General features: G+C 43.6%; 1 protein-coding gene across 4 annotated transcripts in view; it reads right to left on the bottom strand.

Annotated features, from left to right (window-relative positions):
* The window catches only part of KDM4C (lysine demethylase 4C), a 269,343-nt gene extending 251,687 nt beyond the window's left edge, over positions 1-17,656 (bottom strand). For 3 of the 4 annotated variants that reach the window (XM_066613903.1, XM_066613905.1, XM_066613906.1), the window contains exons 1-3: positions 17,523-17,656; positions 5,691-5,746; positions 4,248-4,409 (exon numbers count right to left, since the gene is read on the bottom strand). In XM_066613903.1, coding sequence (XP_066470000.1) covers positions 4,248-4,388 — 141 coding nt within the window. In that variant the 5' untranslated portion in view covers positions 4,389-4,409; positions 5,691-5,746; positions 17,523-17,656. The remainder of the gene's footprint in view (positions 1-4,247; positions 4,410-5,690; positions 5,747-17,522) is intronic. The other variant, XM_066613904.1, reaches the window with a different exon arrangement.
* Between the last annotated feature and the right edge of the window lie 1,535 nt (positions 17,657-19,191).

Genomic DNA, 19,191 nt, shown 5'->3' with positions numbered 1-19,191 from the left:
AGCCAATCACAATCCAGTCTTTCCCAATTCCATAAACCAAGTCAGTCAGTCTCCTACCTCCAACCTGCATTCCTATCACCCACCATCCTTTCTATCTCAGGTGCTCCTTATATCCTGAGGGATCTCCTTTAGCCTCTAGTGGCTGCAGCTGTGCAGCACACCTCCAGCTACCACCTGGGCCTTAATCCTGCATTCACTTAGAGCAAGGGGCACTGTGGACACCACACCCTATCTCCTCGGTAATATCTTCCGCAATTCCAATACAAACGCTTCCCTCTCCAGCAGCAGCACAAACATCCTGATCGTGATGCTGCCCCTCCCCTTTCCCACAAATATGTACAGCAGCCATTTCCAAACTTTTTCAACTCACAGCTCCCTTGACCTTCAGGGCCATTGGCTGCAGTATTACAAGAAACCGCCCCCCCCCCCCATTTTATTGTATTTCTGGTTATGCTACTCTGATACCAAGAAACATTTTACAGGCCTTCATATATGAATGGCAGCACAAAAAGAACTCTGACATACAGGCCTTAGACTCTTAGTCAGTTGTTTGTGTTCTCCCCCCTCCTCTATGCAGTCACACATCTTGGAAGGGAAATGATAATCTCACTTTGTGCCTCTAGCATAATGCAACCTGGTGATCTTGGTAATCTTTTCACTGTATCTACAGTTTGTGTTTGCTTTCCTGAAGGCAACTCCAATAACTTCTGTATTTTGTACCAAAACATTGGATTATATCTGTATTTTGCATTAATTTATGTAAACCTCATTTTAAGTTGCCAGGCATCCCCTGGTACCAGTGGGCTAATCTGTACTTCAGCTGACAGTGCTAGCCTTGCTTAGTCATTGTGAAGTTCCTCCTTCCAGGATGCCAGTCATCAAGCTTCTGATGACATATGCATTCTGAACCGATAACTATAGCCTAAGTCCTATTCAAACTTCAAGTTACACATTTATCCCCAAACATTCTACTTACAGAATGAAAGCCACACCTCATAATTTGGGAACCACTGAGTTACAGGGTTCCCAAAATCTGAGAAGAGCTTTGGGAACCACTGCCATATGCACTTGCAAAAATATAGCAGGTCCTGGTATACATTCTACAGTTTTAAGATTTCCTTCTATCTGGTGACCTAGACATGTATGTGAGACCATATACTCCCTCTGTTCCATTATTAGTTAGCTAACAAACAGATTAACAGTAGAATACTGCCAGTGTATAATAAAAACGTTGAGTCATTGTATACAGTATTATGTCCTCATCAACAGCTCTTACCTCCAACAACTCTGGCACATCTCTTTTCCTCATAGCTTGAAAGTTCAGTCTCACACCAGCTAGTGGTGTTTGTCATCATATATACTGTACATTCATAACTTCTGTGACATGTTATTCCAGCATGCAGAAGAGCTCTGCTTATGGTGAAACAGTTGGCATGGCTGTGACCAGCCACCACTGCATGAAGCTACATAAGAGCTCCACCCTCTTAAACCTCTTACCAAGGAGAGAATTCAATGTCAAGGTGGTTGGGGTATGGCAAATTAGGTTCCATTTCCACCTAAAAGAACTTACTGGGTCATGATACGCTGCTTGTAACTTTATTATAGTATGGTTTGTACACATTGTTGAAAGATTGACCCGAGCTGTGGGAAAACAGCATCACGGGAACAGAAGTAGGAAGAGGGGGAAAGGCAGATAGCGGTAAACCAGTCAGAGCTACAAGAAGGTGACTTGAGATTTAAAGGGCCAGTAACTTGACAGTTATAAAGACTACCTCACAGGCAGAGGCTATCAGTGCAAGGAATAGTGCAAAAGCTAAAGGGAGAGACACAGTGCAGACTGTGAGTCGATTACGTGTGATTGAATAAATACACCCCCCCAGCGCAACTGTGAGTAAGGCTCTTTATTGACTGAAGCCCTAAGGATGTCCTGTCCGAACCCCCTCAACACTGACTTAGCCCCATTGGAAGAGGAAGCGCAAGTATATGACACACCCCTCTCCTAAAAGCCTCATAGTGCCGAGAGGTCTTTTCTACTACAGCACTTGAAAGAGGATCAGGTGCTGTTCCATAGTGGCTGTAAAGTGCTTCAGTTATCTCACTCCCACAAAAAGCATGATGCCTAACAGAAAACAGAAGTGTCCCACAAGCTGTTCACCTAGCTAACCTAGCACTTGATTGGCCTCCTCATAACCAATCCTCATTGTAATATAGCCAGTCGTTTGAGCTCATTCTTTGCCCAGCCTTTTTCTCACTCAATCTGATATCATTCACTATCACATATGAGTTTTTCATGTCAACACAGACATGGGGGGGGGGGGGAATAGCTAACGGAGGACCCTATCCTATCCAACTTTCCAGCATGTTTGGTTTTGGTGGTTTCCAATCTCATGGTTTTGAAAATTCAATGCAAGAGGAAGACATTACTCAGTTGGTACATGTTCAGTTGAAATGTGCAGAGTCCACTGATTTTTTTGGCTGCTGCTTTCAAGAATATTCAATGCATAATCTCTTACTATTGTTTTAGTAATCTGGAAAATTTATAATTGCTGCAGTCATACAATACAGTATTATTCATCAATTTTGTTTGGTTGTTACTTTAAACAACTGAGATCTCATTAGCCATATCCTGTTGCACTTGTCCAGAAAAATCACATTAATCTCCAGTGTGCAAAATCATACCTCAAGAGAGCCATTCTATCTATCTGATACCTATTATTATACACAAAGTATTAATTTAAATCTAAGCCTTAAAAAAACACAAAAAGATGAACGTTCATCCCTTTGTGTTCAGAGAACAGCCCCATTTACTGAAGGCCATGGAGAATCCCTGCAGGTGAAGCGAGTTCCATGTTTACTGTGAGCCTCGTAAGAGTAACAGGACTCATGTTTGTAAGATAGGCAAGAACATGTGTCAGTAAATAAATACTACCTTTAATTTCTTTCCAATAGTAAGTGGGTTAACACAAGTCACAAAAATGAAAAAAAGCTCTTGGATATGAACTGAAATATCCATTAGAAGCAAAAGAGTAACTGAAAATTTGTAAATTATAACAATTGTTGTTTAAAAAAAAACACTGAGCTCTTTTTTAATTGCATGGAATATAAGCAGCTTCTCTCCATGTTTCTCTTCTGTTGCATGGAAACTGCATTTTCTACTATCCAAATAAGGTCCAAATCAGCTCCCATGCTATTGAGAGAGAGTCAGGATGGTATAGTTGTTTGGGAATTTAACACAGACCTGGAAGATCCAGATTCAAATCCCTGCACAACCATGAAGCTTCCTGTGTGACCCTGGGCTATCTCACAGCCTCACCTTCTATCATAGTAATTTTCAACCTTTCCATCTCATGGCACACTGACAAGGTACTAAAATTGTTGAGGCACACCATCAGTTTTTTGACAATTGACAAGACATACCATGCTATTGGTAGAGGCTCACATCCCCTAGTGGCCCTACTAATAAATGAGTCTCCCCCAAACTCCCGCAGCCCACCTGCATACCATTCACAGCACACCGGTACGCAATGGCACAGTGGTTGAAAATGGCTGTTCCATCATCTACATGCAGTACTATCTCTCAGACTCACCTACTTAACAGGGTTGTTGTGAGGATAAAAGGAGGGGAGGAGGACTCCACCCTAAGCTCCTCGGAGGAAAGGTGAAATACAAATGTGAAAAATAAATTGTTATGAGCAACCCAAAAACCTGTCCATATGACATGTTACCAGGAAACAAATGCTTAGGATCAAACTAATGTGACTATAAACACATCATTGGAAATTTCATTTTATTTTTCCTTTTCTTTATTAACCCATTTCTTGCCCAGCCCACAGGTGTACACATTTGATCCCTGTTGCATATACGGAACATTGGGCAGAAATGACCTAAATAGCTCATATGGTGGTACGGCTGGGATAAGAACTCCAGCAGGGGCAAAGTGCTCAAGACTTTCCTCTCCCACAGTTTCAGACTGTTTTACTGACCCCACCCCAACTCTTCAATAAAAAGCTAAAATGAAGGCTCCAATAATGTACCTAGAGTTATGTCTAGTCTCGCCCTGATTTTCTAGCTGGCAGTATTAGATTTCTATTCTCAACTTTCATCAAACTGTAATTAGCAAACAATATCAAAAGCCATGGTATTAAAATTCTGTAAAATTACTCATGTACCCATTTGGCAAGACTTTCTAAGAAAGCAGTGCAGTAAAATTCATTATTGTTTCATCTACAGTATTTTAAATCATTTACCTTTGCCAGTCCAGCACGATGAGCACCCTTTGATTCCATGTAAGCCAAGTATTTATTAAATGCCCTGAATTCATCCATGGATGGTCGAAAAGTCATGATTTTACAGCTTGAGTTTGGAGGAGGGTCCGATTGAGCAGCCATGGCTGCTCCGTTTTACAACTGCTAATATGCAAACAAACATTATTAATCATGATGAAATATGTTAACTATACATTACTACAAATAATTTATAAATTGGTTAGATAATGCAGTTACAAAGAAATGGTAATTATTTTGTATCGTGGTTCTTTTTCTCGTTCTGATGTTTGCTTGTGCATACTTCAATATGAGAAAAATGAAGACAGACAAGTTTGAAATACAACAAACAAGTCCAAATAAAACAGAATGGAGGCAGGAGCAATACCAAATGCCAGGCTAGTCCAACTTCTGTCAGGGTTGCTCGACCCTCGCATGAGACTCCGATTGCGCAGATATGGATTACCACCAATTACTTCCAGATTCTGAGCAGCTGAAGTCATTCAGCAAGCTTAATAGGAAGGAGATGGTGGTAGGTGAAGCAGGGTTTTTCTATCTCCCTGCTGCGCTGTTCCAGCTACTCCTTCTCCAAAGGAGAAGTTGGAATGGTTTGGCAGGAAGACCAAAAAGCCACTGAAGTGGGAAGAGACAGGGGGCTGTGGCAGGGTTTTCAAGGGCCACCAAAAAAGCTGCATGTTGGATCAAACTGGTATAAGCAGAACCCAAATTCTGAACACTTTCAGATGTAATGAGATTGTTTCTTGACATTATGTCAAGCCAATTGACACCATTATGTCAAATCAATAATTTATACTGATAAATCTGATTAGAGATGGGTTTTCATCCATATATCTTGTGTTACCCGTACAAGATTTCAGTTAGAACTCGATCATTTTTACAGAGGTTATGTACTTAGCTGCCTAATTCACATGCAGATGGACCTCCGCTGGGCATAACATAGCACTTCTCCTAGTGCAAATGCACAAGCATATTCCCCACATAACTCTTCGTCCTCCACTCAGATAAGAAATGACTGTTCCAAGCTGGTCAGGATATAGGAGGTATGCATAAATGTTGCATTCCACATAAGGAAGAAAGGAGAAAATAGGATACACAGGAGAACCCTGTGCCAACACAGAGAAGGGTTCTGCCTCTTTTTTTTTTTTTTTTTTTTGAAAATTAAATATATTTTAACTCGTTGCCTATCTAGATTAGGCTCCTCATTTTTAAAATATAAAAACTGAAGCCAAAACTCGTTTAACAGTCATGCCTAACTAAATCCTGAACAATGTGTATATTCTGCTTTTATATATTTGTTGTACAAAAATTAAAAATTTAGAAGTAAACACACTGTTTAATGTTCCAAAACTGTCTGAATTAGTGTATGTAGAGGAGGGAAGGTTGTGAAGAGACTATTACAGTTTTTACCTGCTGACTTGGTTTCTTCCTTCTACATCCGCCCAAACAAACAAGTTTCTTTACACCTATGTACAGAGGAGAAAGATAATTTGTATTAGTAATACCATGTAAATGTAGCAATGCATTTTAACAACTTAAAAAGGTACAAATTTGTAAACTCAAATTTACAAATTATCTCCTGAAAATTTTCTCAACAAAAAATTGGCAAGATTAAACATGCAATAGAAACAACAACTTTGTAAAAAAAAAATGGAGGAATATGAAAATATAGATAATGAATGACTTTAAAAAACAAGTGCAATAAACAAGTGACATTTACTTGACAGACATCATGTGACTAAAGGCTAGCAAAAGTGTAATTCTTACTATATTGATTACACCATGGGAACGGTCCCGCTTAAAACGAATGTATTTTGACTTCCAAAATGAAAGTAACAATATTCTGTGACTTCTTCTATACTTCCTCCAACCAATACAAGTGGCAAAACACACAAATTTATGGCCCAATTTTATTAGGGCCTTACACTGGAAGGAGTGTCACATAAGACACGAATAAGTGCAGCGTAAAGCCCTTTATGGTTGTCACAAAATGTGAAATTCCATTCAGCATGGCAGTAAGCAGCTGGGTCCACACTCCAGCAGGCCATCCATGTTCTCCAGCACAGGTAAGTCAGCATGGCAGGGAGGAACAGGGAAGAGTCGAGGACAGAATTAAGCCCGAGAGGGAGCAGTATCAGCTGAAGCAACACTACCTATATCCTATCCCTACTCAAACTTATGCCAACAAAATTACTGACTAGGTTCAAGTAGAACTATTCAGGCAGCACATACCCAGGGAAAGGGAACAAATGTTCCTAGAGGAGAACTTTGGAACCTGAAACTCCATTGAGTTCAGGTTCCATAGTAACATTGAGTTACATGGAGTTACATAGGCTTGAGCTGTTAATCTGCCAAAGAAACTGCAGAAGAGTATTAAAGGGTCAGAAATTACATTCTATGAAGGAGGGAGTTGTGACAGCGTACATATTACATATTTGTGTCTCTGTTTATGATAAAGCAGCTATTTTCACTAAACCTCAAATCCCTCTAAGCATGGAAAAGCTATAACATCTCTTCCCCCTCTCTCTGATAGTTGTGTTAATGAAAGTAAATTGAAAAGAAAAAAGAACCCAAACAATTATACAAAACTACCGTTCTCATAGTCAAATATCTTAGAAACAGCTTAATGAGTTTGTTCTTTGCTAGCAAGCAGCCTTCTTTTTAAACCATTCTTCTGTTCCTGCCAAGATACTTTATAGCCACCTAAACTCTTCAAAATTTATCTTCCAAATACTTTACACAGGTCACCAGGATACTATTAATTCAGGATACTTTTATTTCTTTAACTACTCTACTCCATGAAATTCTGTTTGCATCAAGGACTTCCAAGGTAAGATGTTAGTTGCAATCAAAACAGTTCTTTCTGATAATGACTATCAAGATCTTTTGATGCATTGATTACAGGAGACTTCTCAAACAAGACAAGAGTGTAATGTCCAGTGTCCTTGTACTACTATCTCCATGTTTAGTTAGCTCTTTGGTCCACCAGAAAAATCAACTTTAGTTTTTAAGGTAATACTATACTCACCACCCTCCAGAATCTATAAGCCAAGTCAGAAAATGTAAACAGGTTTTATAAGCCCATATGAAAGGTCACCAATTTGATTTCCTTCATTCTGACCATATTTCAATCAATTTTTTCAATAATCTGGAATGATTGTGACTATTTTGTCCATACTATGCTTGCTAGGCTAGATACATTAAGGGTCACAATGATTAATGGATTATTTAAACTTTGCTGTACAATTTCTTGCTTAGTCATAACTATCATCCATTCTACTTGTGACCAAATTGATGATTAAATCCACACCAAAACTAAGAGATAGTATCAGAAAGGGATAGAAGAACAGTGAACCACATGACCCAGTACAGTAAACACATCTGGTCAGGGAAGTGTAGTAATATTCACCTAACGTTTACACAATAACATGAAGTGCACACTATATTCCATGTTTAATCGTTTGCCCTAGTCACAATCTAGGCAAAGCAAAATATATAGCATTGCTTCTCCTTCTCAAAACAAGGGAAAAAAGGTCTCTGGTCTCAGTCACAGCTAACCAAATCTCACGTGACCAAATTATATTATGCCAGCTGTGACTTTCTTCTAAACAAAGGGAGCCAGGAGGATCACCTCTTGTTTGACACAACCCTTTGCAACAGTAAAAGCTGTCACACTATTAAATATCACATGGTAACGAACCTGCATTGTCAAAGCACAAAGGAACACCATATTTTGTTTCACTGGTGTGACAAAAATTGACAAGTAATCTGAAAACATAATGCACTTCACTCACTCATATGCAGTACCATTATCTGAACATCTGAATATTGGAAAACCAACTTATACAGATGTGGTTTCGCTGACATGTACTGCCACCGGAATAGAAAAAAACATTTGGGAGACAAGGGAATAGTACTAAACCATAGTCTAACTAAAATAATAAACACCAAGTACAGTCATCCCTCATTTTAGGTGCAGTTCTCGGGCAAAATCAACTTTATGTGGTCGGCAAACCAAAAACAAAAATAAAAAAGCAGTTTAAAAAATGCAGGCAATTCCAACTCCATTCCACACTAAATAACATGTCCCAGAGCAAGCCTGAGATCAGAGAATGAAGCTACTGTTCCCCAAGTTCTCTCGTAACTTTTAAAGAGACAGTATACACTTTCCAGGTGCACCGTGTGACCTTGAAGCAGCTGACAAGCTGAAGTCGAGCTATTCCATCTGCTCTGAGTGTGGGAGGATGGAGGCCAGAATGTGAAGCCAGATTGGAATGAAACACCTGAATGTAGTGGTTCTTGAAAGAAAGAACCTTCTTTCAATTGTAAAAATCCCTATTTAATAAGGGATTTAAATAAAGCCTGCCTATGTAAACCGCCTTGAATAAAGTCTTGAATAAAGACCAAGAAAGGCGGTATATAAATACCTGTTGTTGTTGTAATTTTGAGTATATGTTACTTTAGTCTCACACATTCTCTTTGGAATGTAACCGCTGCATAAGACAAGGGCAACTGTATTTATTTGAACGAAGTCTTACCCATAAACAAATTTAACCTTTTCAGCAGAGTTCACATGGCCAAAGCTTTCATTTTTCAGGAAGAAAAAGTAGAAGCTGATCATGAACGAGAACATCTAATTTACCACCATAAGACCAAACTTGTACAGCTACGAAGTGGGGAGAAAGGGGGGAGGGAATGTTAGATCTAGACCACTTAAAAGGAGAAAACTAAATCAATCAACAGTACAAGCCTGTGAACATTTACCCAGAAGTAAGTCCATTCTGTTGAATGGGGTTTACTCCCAGGTTAGTGTGCAAAGGAGTACAGCTCAGATCTGAAACAAGCTTCACACACCCACATCATGACAGCCTATAACAGTCAGGACTATAAAAACCTAAATCTAAGGTAATGATGTATCAACATGAGTACTTGCCACAAGTTGGTGGCTATCTGTTGCTTGTTTGGATGATGAACTGTGGTACCCAAGGAAAGGGGTTTTTTTTTGGCATTTTGTTTGTTTTGAATCCATTGCGATCCTGGCCCCTGTGCCACCTGGAGCCAGGATCGCAAAATACCACCCCCCATGCGGTACGGAGGCCTAAAACATCACTTCTGGTTTTTGAAGAAAACAGGAAGTGACATTTTTAGGCCTTCTTTGGCCTCTGGAAGGTCTGAAAACATTACTTCCAGTTTTCACCCAAAACCAGAAATGATGTTTTTAGGCTTTCTGGAGCCCTCAGAAGGCCCTCCCTTCCCCCTGAGCACATGAAAGAAAATCACTTTGCACTGGTGTTGGAGGAGCTTGACAGTGAAACAACCCTAGAAGAACTTAATGTGGTCCTGGATTGGGGTGACTTCAATAACTACTGCAGCATCTCTCTCCTTAGCATTGTAGGAAAGCTGTTTGCCCGAGTTGCACTAAAGAGGCTCCAGGTACTTGCAGAGAGTGTCTATCCAGAATCACAGTGCGGATTCTGAGCCAACAGGTCCACCACTGATATGGTATTCTCCCTTAGACAGCTGCAAGAGAAATGCAGGGAACGAGAGCCACTCTTTATAGCCTTCATAGATCTCATGAAGGCTTTCAACCTGGTCAGCAGGTACAGCTTCTTCAAGATTCTCCCCAAGATCGGATGTCCACCCAAGCTCCTCAGCATCATCAGGTCTTTCCACAAGGACATGAAGGGCACTGTAGTCTTTGATGGCTCCACATCAGACCCCTTTGACATCCAAAGCGGAGTGAAGCAGGGTTGTGTTCTTGCGCCAACCATGTTTGGGATTTTCTTCGCTGTACTGCTGAAGCATGCCTTTGGAACGGCAACAGAAGGCATCTATCTACGGACCAGATCAGACGGAAAGCTCTTTAACCTCTCCAGAATGAGAGCAAAGTCCAAAGTCCAGCTGAAATGTCTGCGTGACTTCCTCTTTGCCGACAATGCAGTTGTCACCACCAACTCTGCCAAAGATCTCCAGCAGCTCATGATTTGTTTTAGCAAGGCCTGCCAAGACTTTGGACTGACAATCAGCCTGAAGAAAACACAGATCATGGTTCAGGATGTGGACTCATGTCCCTGCATTACAATCTCTGCACACGAACTGGAGGTTGTCCATGACTTTGTGTACCTTGGCTCAACAATCTCCGACACTCACTCGATACCGAGCTAAACAAACGCATCGGTAAAGCAGCTACCACATTTTCCAGACTCACAAAGAGAGTATGGTCCAACAAGAAGCTGACGGAACATACCAAGATCCAGGTCTACAGAGCTTGTGTCTTGAGTACACTATTGTAGTGCAGCGAGTCATGGACACTTCGCTCACAACAGGAGAGGAAACTGAACACTTTCCACATGTGCTGCCTCCGATGCATCCTCCGCATCACCTGGCAGGACAAAGTTCCAAACAACGCAGTCCTGGAACAAGCTGGAATCCCTAGCAAGTATGCACTGCTGAAACAGACGCCTGCGTTGACTTGGTCGTCGTGAGAATGGGCAATGGCCAGATCCCAAAGGATTTCCTCTATGGAGAACTCATGCAGGGAAAGCACCCTACAGATAGACCACAGCTGCGATACAACAACATCTGCAAGAGGGATCTGAAGGCCTTAGGAATGGACCTCAACAGGTGGGAAACCTGTAGATATGGAGGATAGACTGTTACCCATGCAGCAAATCCCCCCCTCTCCACATCGCTGAAATGGTCCAATGGAAAGGCAAAGGCCAATAGAGGTTGGTTCCAGCAGCATCACAGGAGTTGCCAGAACGTGACTGTGTTCAGCCATAAACTGCCTCAGGGACTCCAGCTCCGGATTTTGCCTCGAGGTTGACTCCTGAAGCCTTTTCTGTAACTGGATGTAGCCACAAGGCAGTGGAGGTTTTGGATCAGAGTTTTCCTTCTCTCCGATGAGCTGCCTTCCCAGGCTAACGAGTCCCATCTACCCGGTGGCACACTCATAGTAATCACCACCATTACAATGCTGGTTAGAAAAAGCATTCATTGGTAAAAAAATACATCAAGCACCCAAGACTAGGCACATCTACTCAGAAGAAACCATATTATAGTCAGTGGGGTTTACTCCAAGGTAAGTGTGATTAGGATTGCAGCCCATGACTTGCATCCCTAGATTTAACCAAGGCATGACATCTAAGCATTCAAGAGAAATATACATAAGAGAAAAATGGAAAAGATAAACACATATCTTTATGTATACATATGCATAGCATAGAGTACAGCATATAGCATAGCATAGAGTATACATAGCATGATCAGAATAAAGATCCAGATAGGTGTGGCTTTGAAATTATAAACCTTTTCTTTGCAAATATACCCAATTTTTGGGGCCTGTGGAATATTATTGTTTTCTGAAACATGGAAGTAATGAGGCAACTTTAGATCCAGGTTACTATCACAACAGTGACTACATACATAGAGCCTCAAATTTACATGAGGCAAACAAATGCAAAGCAATTAACATTCATCTTGGGCCTACAAGTGGCTGGATCAGCTTAGGAAAAGCTGAATCTCTGCTTGTAAATATATTTGGTGTCACCCTCACCTTGAGGAAAGAAAGAGAGAAAGTGACTGGATTTACTCCAATTCAGTTTTAGTCTGCTGTTTCCTCAGGTAAGTACATATTTGAGTCTTTACAGTTTCCAAAGGGTTAAACCTGGATTTTATCAGAGGTCAGTCAAAACACTTTGGTGTGAGAGGTAGAAAATTCAAATGCACGCACCAATTAATGTTCCATCAAAGAACTCTGTTCATTTTAAAGAGGCTTGTGAAAGACAATGTGCCACTGGATTGTGCCTGAAGGTCAGAACTACCTTCCATCCACACTACCATCCTTAATAGCAGTCAAAATCAACCTCTTTAAATTAGAGTGGTGGCCTCTGAATTTTGTTCTTGGCACTCTGTGCCTCTTTGATACATGGGAGGGTGCTTTACTGGTGGGGGGAGATGGCTTTTACCACGGGGTGGGTGGATGGATGGGGGGGGTGCGTGCACACATAAGATGAATGAACAGGGAAAGTGGAACATGCAGTCTCCAAAGAATAATTTACTTCTAAAAGAGACCCCAGGGGAGAGGGGGGAAAATAAATCATAAAAGTTTCACAAAGTAGTTAAGTACTGTTTTTAAGTCCTGCTTTTTGCCAGTTTTCTTTGTTTGCTCTTGTTGGTTTTATGAGTGCTTTAGTGGTATACTAGAAGATTGCTTTAACTCTAAAAGTGATGGCCACAGATGTAGGAGGAAGGATCAGTCTTCAACCAATTGGGTTGCAAAGTATACTGGCCCCACTTCCTACATCTTTAACAGCAGAAGGATGTGCAAACACAAACAATGACATTCATCTCATGCTGTGAAAAGCTCCACCTGCAGACTTCTGCAGCTCCAGTTGCCATTAAGGTCACAGGAGCAGACCAATTTTTGTGTCTAGTCCAAAAGCTACTGTAGATGCCCACCCATTCATGCAACCACATGCCACACAGTACCTGCTGTTGTAAGAGGTGCTCTAGATTGTGGAATAAGAGAGTTGTACATTTTCCAGGAAACAAGATACTGCAGATTGAGTACTGAGAAAATACACCTTTGCAACAGAGTAAGGCTATGTATGTATTGTATGAAAGAAACTCTGGAAGAGTTAAAAGACCTTAAAGACTAAAAGGTTCAATATGGTACAGTATATATTATTTGTGGTCCACAGCCCACTTTACCTTGCTTCTGTGATCTGTAGTATATGAAGTGAGTCTAGAACAAAAACACCTATGCCACAAGATATCTGTTAAGGTTGTATAAAAAATTTAGTTGGTCACTTATGTAGTCACCCATTGTTTTCAATGGGACAGTCATGATTAACTAAACTTAAGACTTGACCCTTAGTTTTTAAGGGACCACAAGGTTGGTTTTGCTGTAATAGACAACACAGCTACCTCCTGGAGAAAACAAAATTTAACAAAAACAATTGCTCTTTGCGTACAGTCAAACCCATCCAGGCTGATCTTCCAAAAACGGACATTCGCCTCCCTGTTGCATTTTTTAAGCCACACATGGCAGAATTTACCCTTTTAAGAAACTATTTTAAGAAACTATTAAAGAAGACTTACTGAGGTCTGGATATAGTAATCACATTCATTCTAATAAGTGAAAAACTGGCACATTTAAGAAGACACTGTCTTTCTCAAGTTCTGCCAGTTTGCCCTTTCCCTGCACCTTGATATATACTTCATGTTATATACTGTTAGAACATGTGTCACTCTTTGCAAGATCAAGGATTTTTCCCCAGGCCTAGGAGACCAGTTAGAGAGCGTTTTAAACTAAAAGTGAAATGTTTAGCCAGTGTTAAAGTAGCTAGACTTCATTGCTCCTGACCCTATGTGGCCTCTATCCACATTTAACTGGAATCTAGTTCTTACTCAGCTGAGACATATAGGACAGCAAGTGACCTAAATGCAACCCTTTAAAGCTCAGCCCTCTTATCCTGATCAATAACAATAGGAATTGGGACACTGAGCCACAGGTATACATTTAGGGGCACCATATGCTAGAGAGCCCTGATTCTCTCAGCACAAAAGAGCCGCAGCAACAGAACACAGAGAGAACGATAAAGGAGCCGTGTGAGTTAGGCACATTTGCGAGTTCAGTTAGATAGACATGGAAATAAAGGCACTAAGTTCCGTCTGTCCCCATCTGCAGTAAGTTTTAAAATAAACATCACAACTTTTTGATAACTTAAAATAATATGAAGCTAAAAGCCAGAGACATTAGTCTGTCCAGTGCTTTGTACTGAAAATCACATTATTTAGCACCATCGATGCACTATGCACTGGAACAGCTGGGCATGAAACCTATCAGAGAGGATACAACCAATGGTACCCTGGAACAAAACTTAAGTATTGTCAACACATCAGCAACCATTCTAGAACAAGTGTAATCGGAAAATTTCCCACGAAGTCCAGCATAGGTGCATTTACTTTCAGGAAACTTCTAGCAAAGAAGCTGGGAAGATTATTAAATGATAAACATGAGAAAGGATTACAGAGGGAGATATAAGCACATTACAGAAAAGTTGAAAAAGTTGTGTTTGCATGATTCTTCATTGCAAAAGATGTTGAGGTAGATACCCATGCCTGAACTATTGGGGGAAGCTGTCTCAAATCTGTGAAATAGAGGCAATAAGAGACAAAGGGCACAATCCTAACCAGGTCTGCTCAGAAACAAGTCCTATTTTGTTCAATGGGGCTTACTCTCAGGAAAGTGTGGTTAGGATTGCAGCCACAGCAATTGTTCCACAGCTAATTGACTAAAAATTAACAGGGCTGCATGACATTGACATGAGAACTGAAAGAGATGAAGAAACTTCTGAAATTACTCAAAAGGTAAAATTGCTGATCTTCTAACAAATAATGCAAGCAGTCACTAAAACACATGTAACTGTGCAACACATGTCTCGGCCACAAGCACACTGGATTATTGTAATACACTCTACATGAGACACCCCTTGAAGCTCTGGAAGCTACAGATAGTACAGAATGCTGCAACATAGGTTCTACTGGAGACCCACACAAGGGAACATATTCTACCATCCTGCATCAGCTTCATTGGTCACCAGCATGATTCCAGGTTTAACTAAAGGTGTCATTATGACTTTTAAAGCCCTAAACTGTCTTGGCCCATGATATTTTAAGGATAGCTTCTTTATCTGCTAGAATTGAGCCCCAATCAGGTTTGCTGTCAGTAGATTAAGATGAGACAGAGGAAAGTACTTATAAAAGGCAATGTAAATTTATGGAATTTATTCTCAAAAGACAGAACTAGAGTTGGGGAGTCCTTTCTGGTGATGGAACTCTCACTATATAGCTATCAGTAATTCATCTCTGATCCTGCAGATATCTGACAAGACAACCCCATTGCAATGGGTTCAGTATACTACAATCTTTAAAAAAAAGTGGGGGGGGGGAACTTTATACAATACAGCTGCGGTTTTCAAATTCTCTGGGAGTTTGAAACCCGCATTAAGTCTTTGCAGGGGTGGGGGGAGGCAGCTCAGGGGGCTGCAGGGACTGGGATGCACTCACCAGTCCCTGCAGCAGCCATCCCTGTGTGCTGAGAGACCCAGGTCAGGGAAAGGGAGAGTGGAGCAATCTGCTCTGCCTCCACAAAAGTGGAAGTGGAGCGCGATCGCCCCACTCTCCCTTTCCCTGACCTGGGGAGCCCTGCAGGTGCTCATGCAGGGCTCCCCGCACACAGGGACAGCTGCTGCAGGGACTGGAGGGTGCACCCCAGTCCCTGCAGCCCGGTCAGAAGGGAAAGCAGAGCGATCACGCTCCGCTTCCGGTTTTGCGGAGCAGGTCGCAATCACTCCGCTTTCACTTTTCCTGACCTGGGGAGCCCTGCCGAAGGTTATGCAGGGCTCCCCGCACCCCCAGGAGGCTGCAGGAGGCTTGGGCAAGTGCACCCAAGAACCTGCAGCCCCCCTGAGCAGCGCAATCCTGCGGATCGCACCACTGCCTTCCCCCTGTCTCCTGGCTGCCCCCGCCCCTTAAGGGGGCAGAGGCCAGGACCCACAGGCTGGGGTGTCGCAACGCCCCAGTTTGAATACCACTGCAATACAGGATTACAATCAACCTTTGACCATTACAGGGTTTGTTAACTGAAAGATGCATAAGATTGCAAGATAAATTTTTCCAAAAATATTATTATTCATATTTATATACCACTTTTCAAGGAAAATTTCACAAAGCAGTTTACAGAGAAAATCAAATAACTAATGATTCCCTGTCCCAAAAGTGCTCACAATCTAATAAGATGCAAAAAGAACACCAACAGATAGCCTCTAGAAAAGACATTGTGCTGGGATGAAGAGGGACAGTTGCTGTCCCCCTCTAAATACAAGAGGAGCACTCTTGAAAAAGTGCCTCTTACTCAGTTAGCAGGAGTTTGCTAAAAATATGTGGTGTCACAAATTTAAAATTACGCAATCTGGCAACCTGAATAAACATATCAATAGGACAACACTGATGGATATCCAGATCATGAAAACAAATACTAAGTGAAAAGAACATATATGATTATCTTAGCACAGGCATGCACCACTTAACAACCTTTCACTTAATGATGGTCTGGATATAGGATGGTAGTTAATACACAACAAAGAAGCTTTTAATGAGGCACTCAGGTCTCCCATAGCCTGTAGCAGAGTATCCATTTACACAACAAAGAGGCTCTTAATGCAAAGAAGACAATTTATCTCCAGTAACTTCTGCAGCCGGGTAGCATCTGGTGGGGAGTTTACACAACAAAGGCCCTATGCTGGGCTGAGTGTTTACTTAATGACTTGATCATATAACAACAGGGTTAAGAGAATATACCTGTACTATGATGCTTTTAGAAACCAAAGCTGAGGAAACACAGTGAGACCAAATGTTACAGAAAAGAAAGGAAAGAGGCGACTTGAGCCATTTCTGCCCAGTGTTGCGTACATGCAACAGGGACCAAATGTGCACACCTGTGCGCTGGGCAGGAATGGGTGAAGTGCCAGCTGGATCTTTCCGTGCTGCTTTCCTGTGTGGTTTTCGCTCGTCTGTGCTGAGGGGGAGGCTCAGTACCGGGCACCCTGAGAGATGGGACACCTGCTGTGGCTCCCACCCACCCAAGCCAAGCAGCACCACCTTCCTGCTTCAGCGAGCCCAGCCGGCTGGCACAGCAGGCGCCCCCTGGGCTTCCGCTCGGAGAGGGACAGCCCCGGCCTGGCCGCCATCCCCACACGCCCCGCCTTGGCCCAGGGCCACTCACTCGCTCGCTCGCTCGGACGACGGAAAGACCAGCCATCCCCCCTCCACGGCCAGCGCTCCTGCCCGCCGCTCTCCCGCTCCTCGTGGCCTCTTCGGGCTTCTCGGGGAGCGAGCGTTCCAAACCCCCCGCCAGAGTCCAGCCGCGTCCTCCTGTCAGGGCCCTCGCCCCGGCATCAAGGGGGCCAGTGAGCCGCCCCCCCGTGCGCGCGCAGGCGCGCTCGGGCTCCCTCGGCTGCCCTCGCCCCACAGGGAGGCCCTCCTGCTCCCTCCGTGCCCGGCCCGTCCGTGGCCTCACAGAGGGCGCCCCCGCCTCCTCTGGCCCGGCCCGGCCCTCCACCGGGCGCTCCCTTCCGCCATGTACCTGCTCGGGCTGCTCCGCTCCCCCTCAGGAGCCACCAACCACCCTCCCCACCCAGACCTGGGGAAGACGGGCGCCTCCCCCCCCCCTCTGACCTGGCCGCGAAGGGGTTAATGGCTCCAACGCTGGGGAGGGGCCGGGAGCTGCTCTGGCCGGCACTGGAACTCTTGGTGAGCGTGCCCCCTCCCTTGGTGGTACTTGTTGTTCCGTACGCGGATGACAGCTACGAACGGCGCATGCGCAGGCTGTGAGGCGAAGCGTCTTCTCTCCCCCCCCCCCAACCCGTCTCGCGAAAGCTTTGGGAAACAGCCCTGTGGTGGCGTCACGTGACGCGAAAGCGCCGCGGCGTCTTCCTCTGCGAGAGGTCACGTGAGGCAAGGAGGCGCTCGCGGGCTCTGCAAGGGCCACTGTGGTGTCACCGTGTTGAACGTTCTAAGGGGGGGAGGGGGGAATCCCTGCTCCAGGGTTCAGGAAAGGAAGAAGTTGTGTGTGGTGATGACGTCACATGGTGGGGTTCCCCCATGTGGAGGTCTCCTGGCCGGCAAGCTTTTCCTTGGCTGTGAAAGTTGTCTTTGTCAGAGCCCCTCTAAGAGCCCGAGCCTATCCACGGTTGCCTGGGAGTAAGCCCCACTGACATTAATGGAACTTACTTCTGAGTAGACGTGCCTAGAATGGGGCTCTTGAGTTCCACTAAAGGAGGCTGAGAAGTTCTCCCCGAAGAGCTCGCGACAGTCGTGCTTGGCACCTGCACGTTCCCCTGGAAGCTCTTCGTTTCGTTAGAGACTCAGAAGCACACAGGAGGTGGCCAGCAGCAGTGGTAGCGCCGGTGTAGCTGCAATTCTGTCCACACTTACCTGGGAGTAAGCTCCATTGAATAGAATGGGACCTGCTTCTGAGTAGACATGCATAGGCTTGGGCTGTACGGCAGGTGTGCAGGAAGGAAAGCAGAGGTGCCTCCTTGTCAGGCTGCCCTGTTCCTGCTGCCTGACAGCCCAATCCTATCTCCACTTACCTGGGAGTAAGTCACATTGACTCTAATGGGACTTACTTCTGAGTAGGCAGGCATAGGCTTGGGCAGGCATAGTCTGGGGGTCCCATCCTATTCCAATTTCCAGCGCAGGTGCAGCCACAGTGCACCCCTGAGGTGAGGGAAGCGGAAGCCTCTGTGACTGCCCCACCTACTGCAGCATGCAGCCCTTTGGCGTGGCTGCATCAGTGCTGAAAGGCTGGATAGCAGTGAGCCCTAGGAAAGGTAGGTAAGACATGGGCTTGCTTATGGGTCAAATGTTAATAGAAATGACTGTTAGCCCAATGTGAACATGTGAAGAAAGCGTACCACAAGTTTAGGCAGGTTTCTCAACCAGTGGTACTGTTTGGTGGTACTCATGAGACCCCTAGACACCTGTTGCCCAGTAGCAAGATCAGGAATGTGCAGTGGTGTAGCTAATGAACGTGTAGCTTGGTGCAGAGCTCAAAATGATGCCCTGGAAGTGATGTCACAACCAGAAGTTACATCACACCCAGGCTTTTTAAAAATGCAAATTGGGGGAAACCTGTCTCTTCCCCCCAGCAGTTCACCACCCACTTGATCTGCCACCTCTCCCCAGCCAGTGGCATAACTAAGGCATCTGTCTATTACCTGGGGTCAAAGAAGATTTTGTAGCCCCCCTTCCACAACAAAATCAAATTTAATTAAGTAAATAATTAAGAAGTGTGCTCCTTATTGGTTAGAAACACTGTGCTGGGGTGAAGAGGGATAGTTAT

Source organism: Tiliqua scincoides, chromosome 2 (assembly GCF_035046505.1).
Source record: "Tiliqua scincoides isolate rTilSci1 chromosome 2, rTilSci1.hap2, whole genome shotgun sequence".
Taxonomy (NCBI): Eukaryota; Metazoa; Chordata; class Lepidosauria; order Squamata; family Scincidae; genus Tiliqua; species Tiliqua scincoides.
Note: the sequence above shows the minus strand (reverse complement) of the source record. Positions and strands in the feature narration are given on the sequence as shown.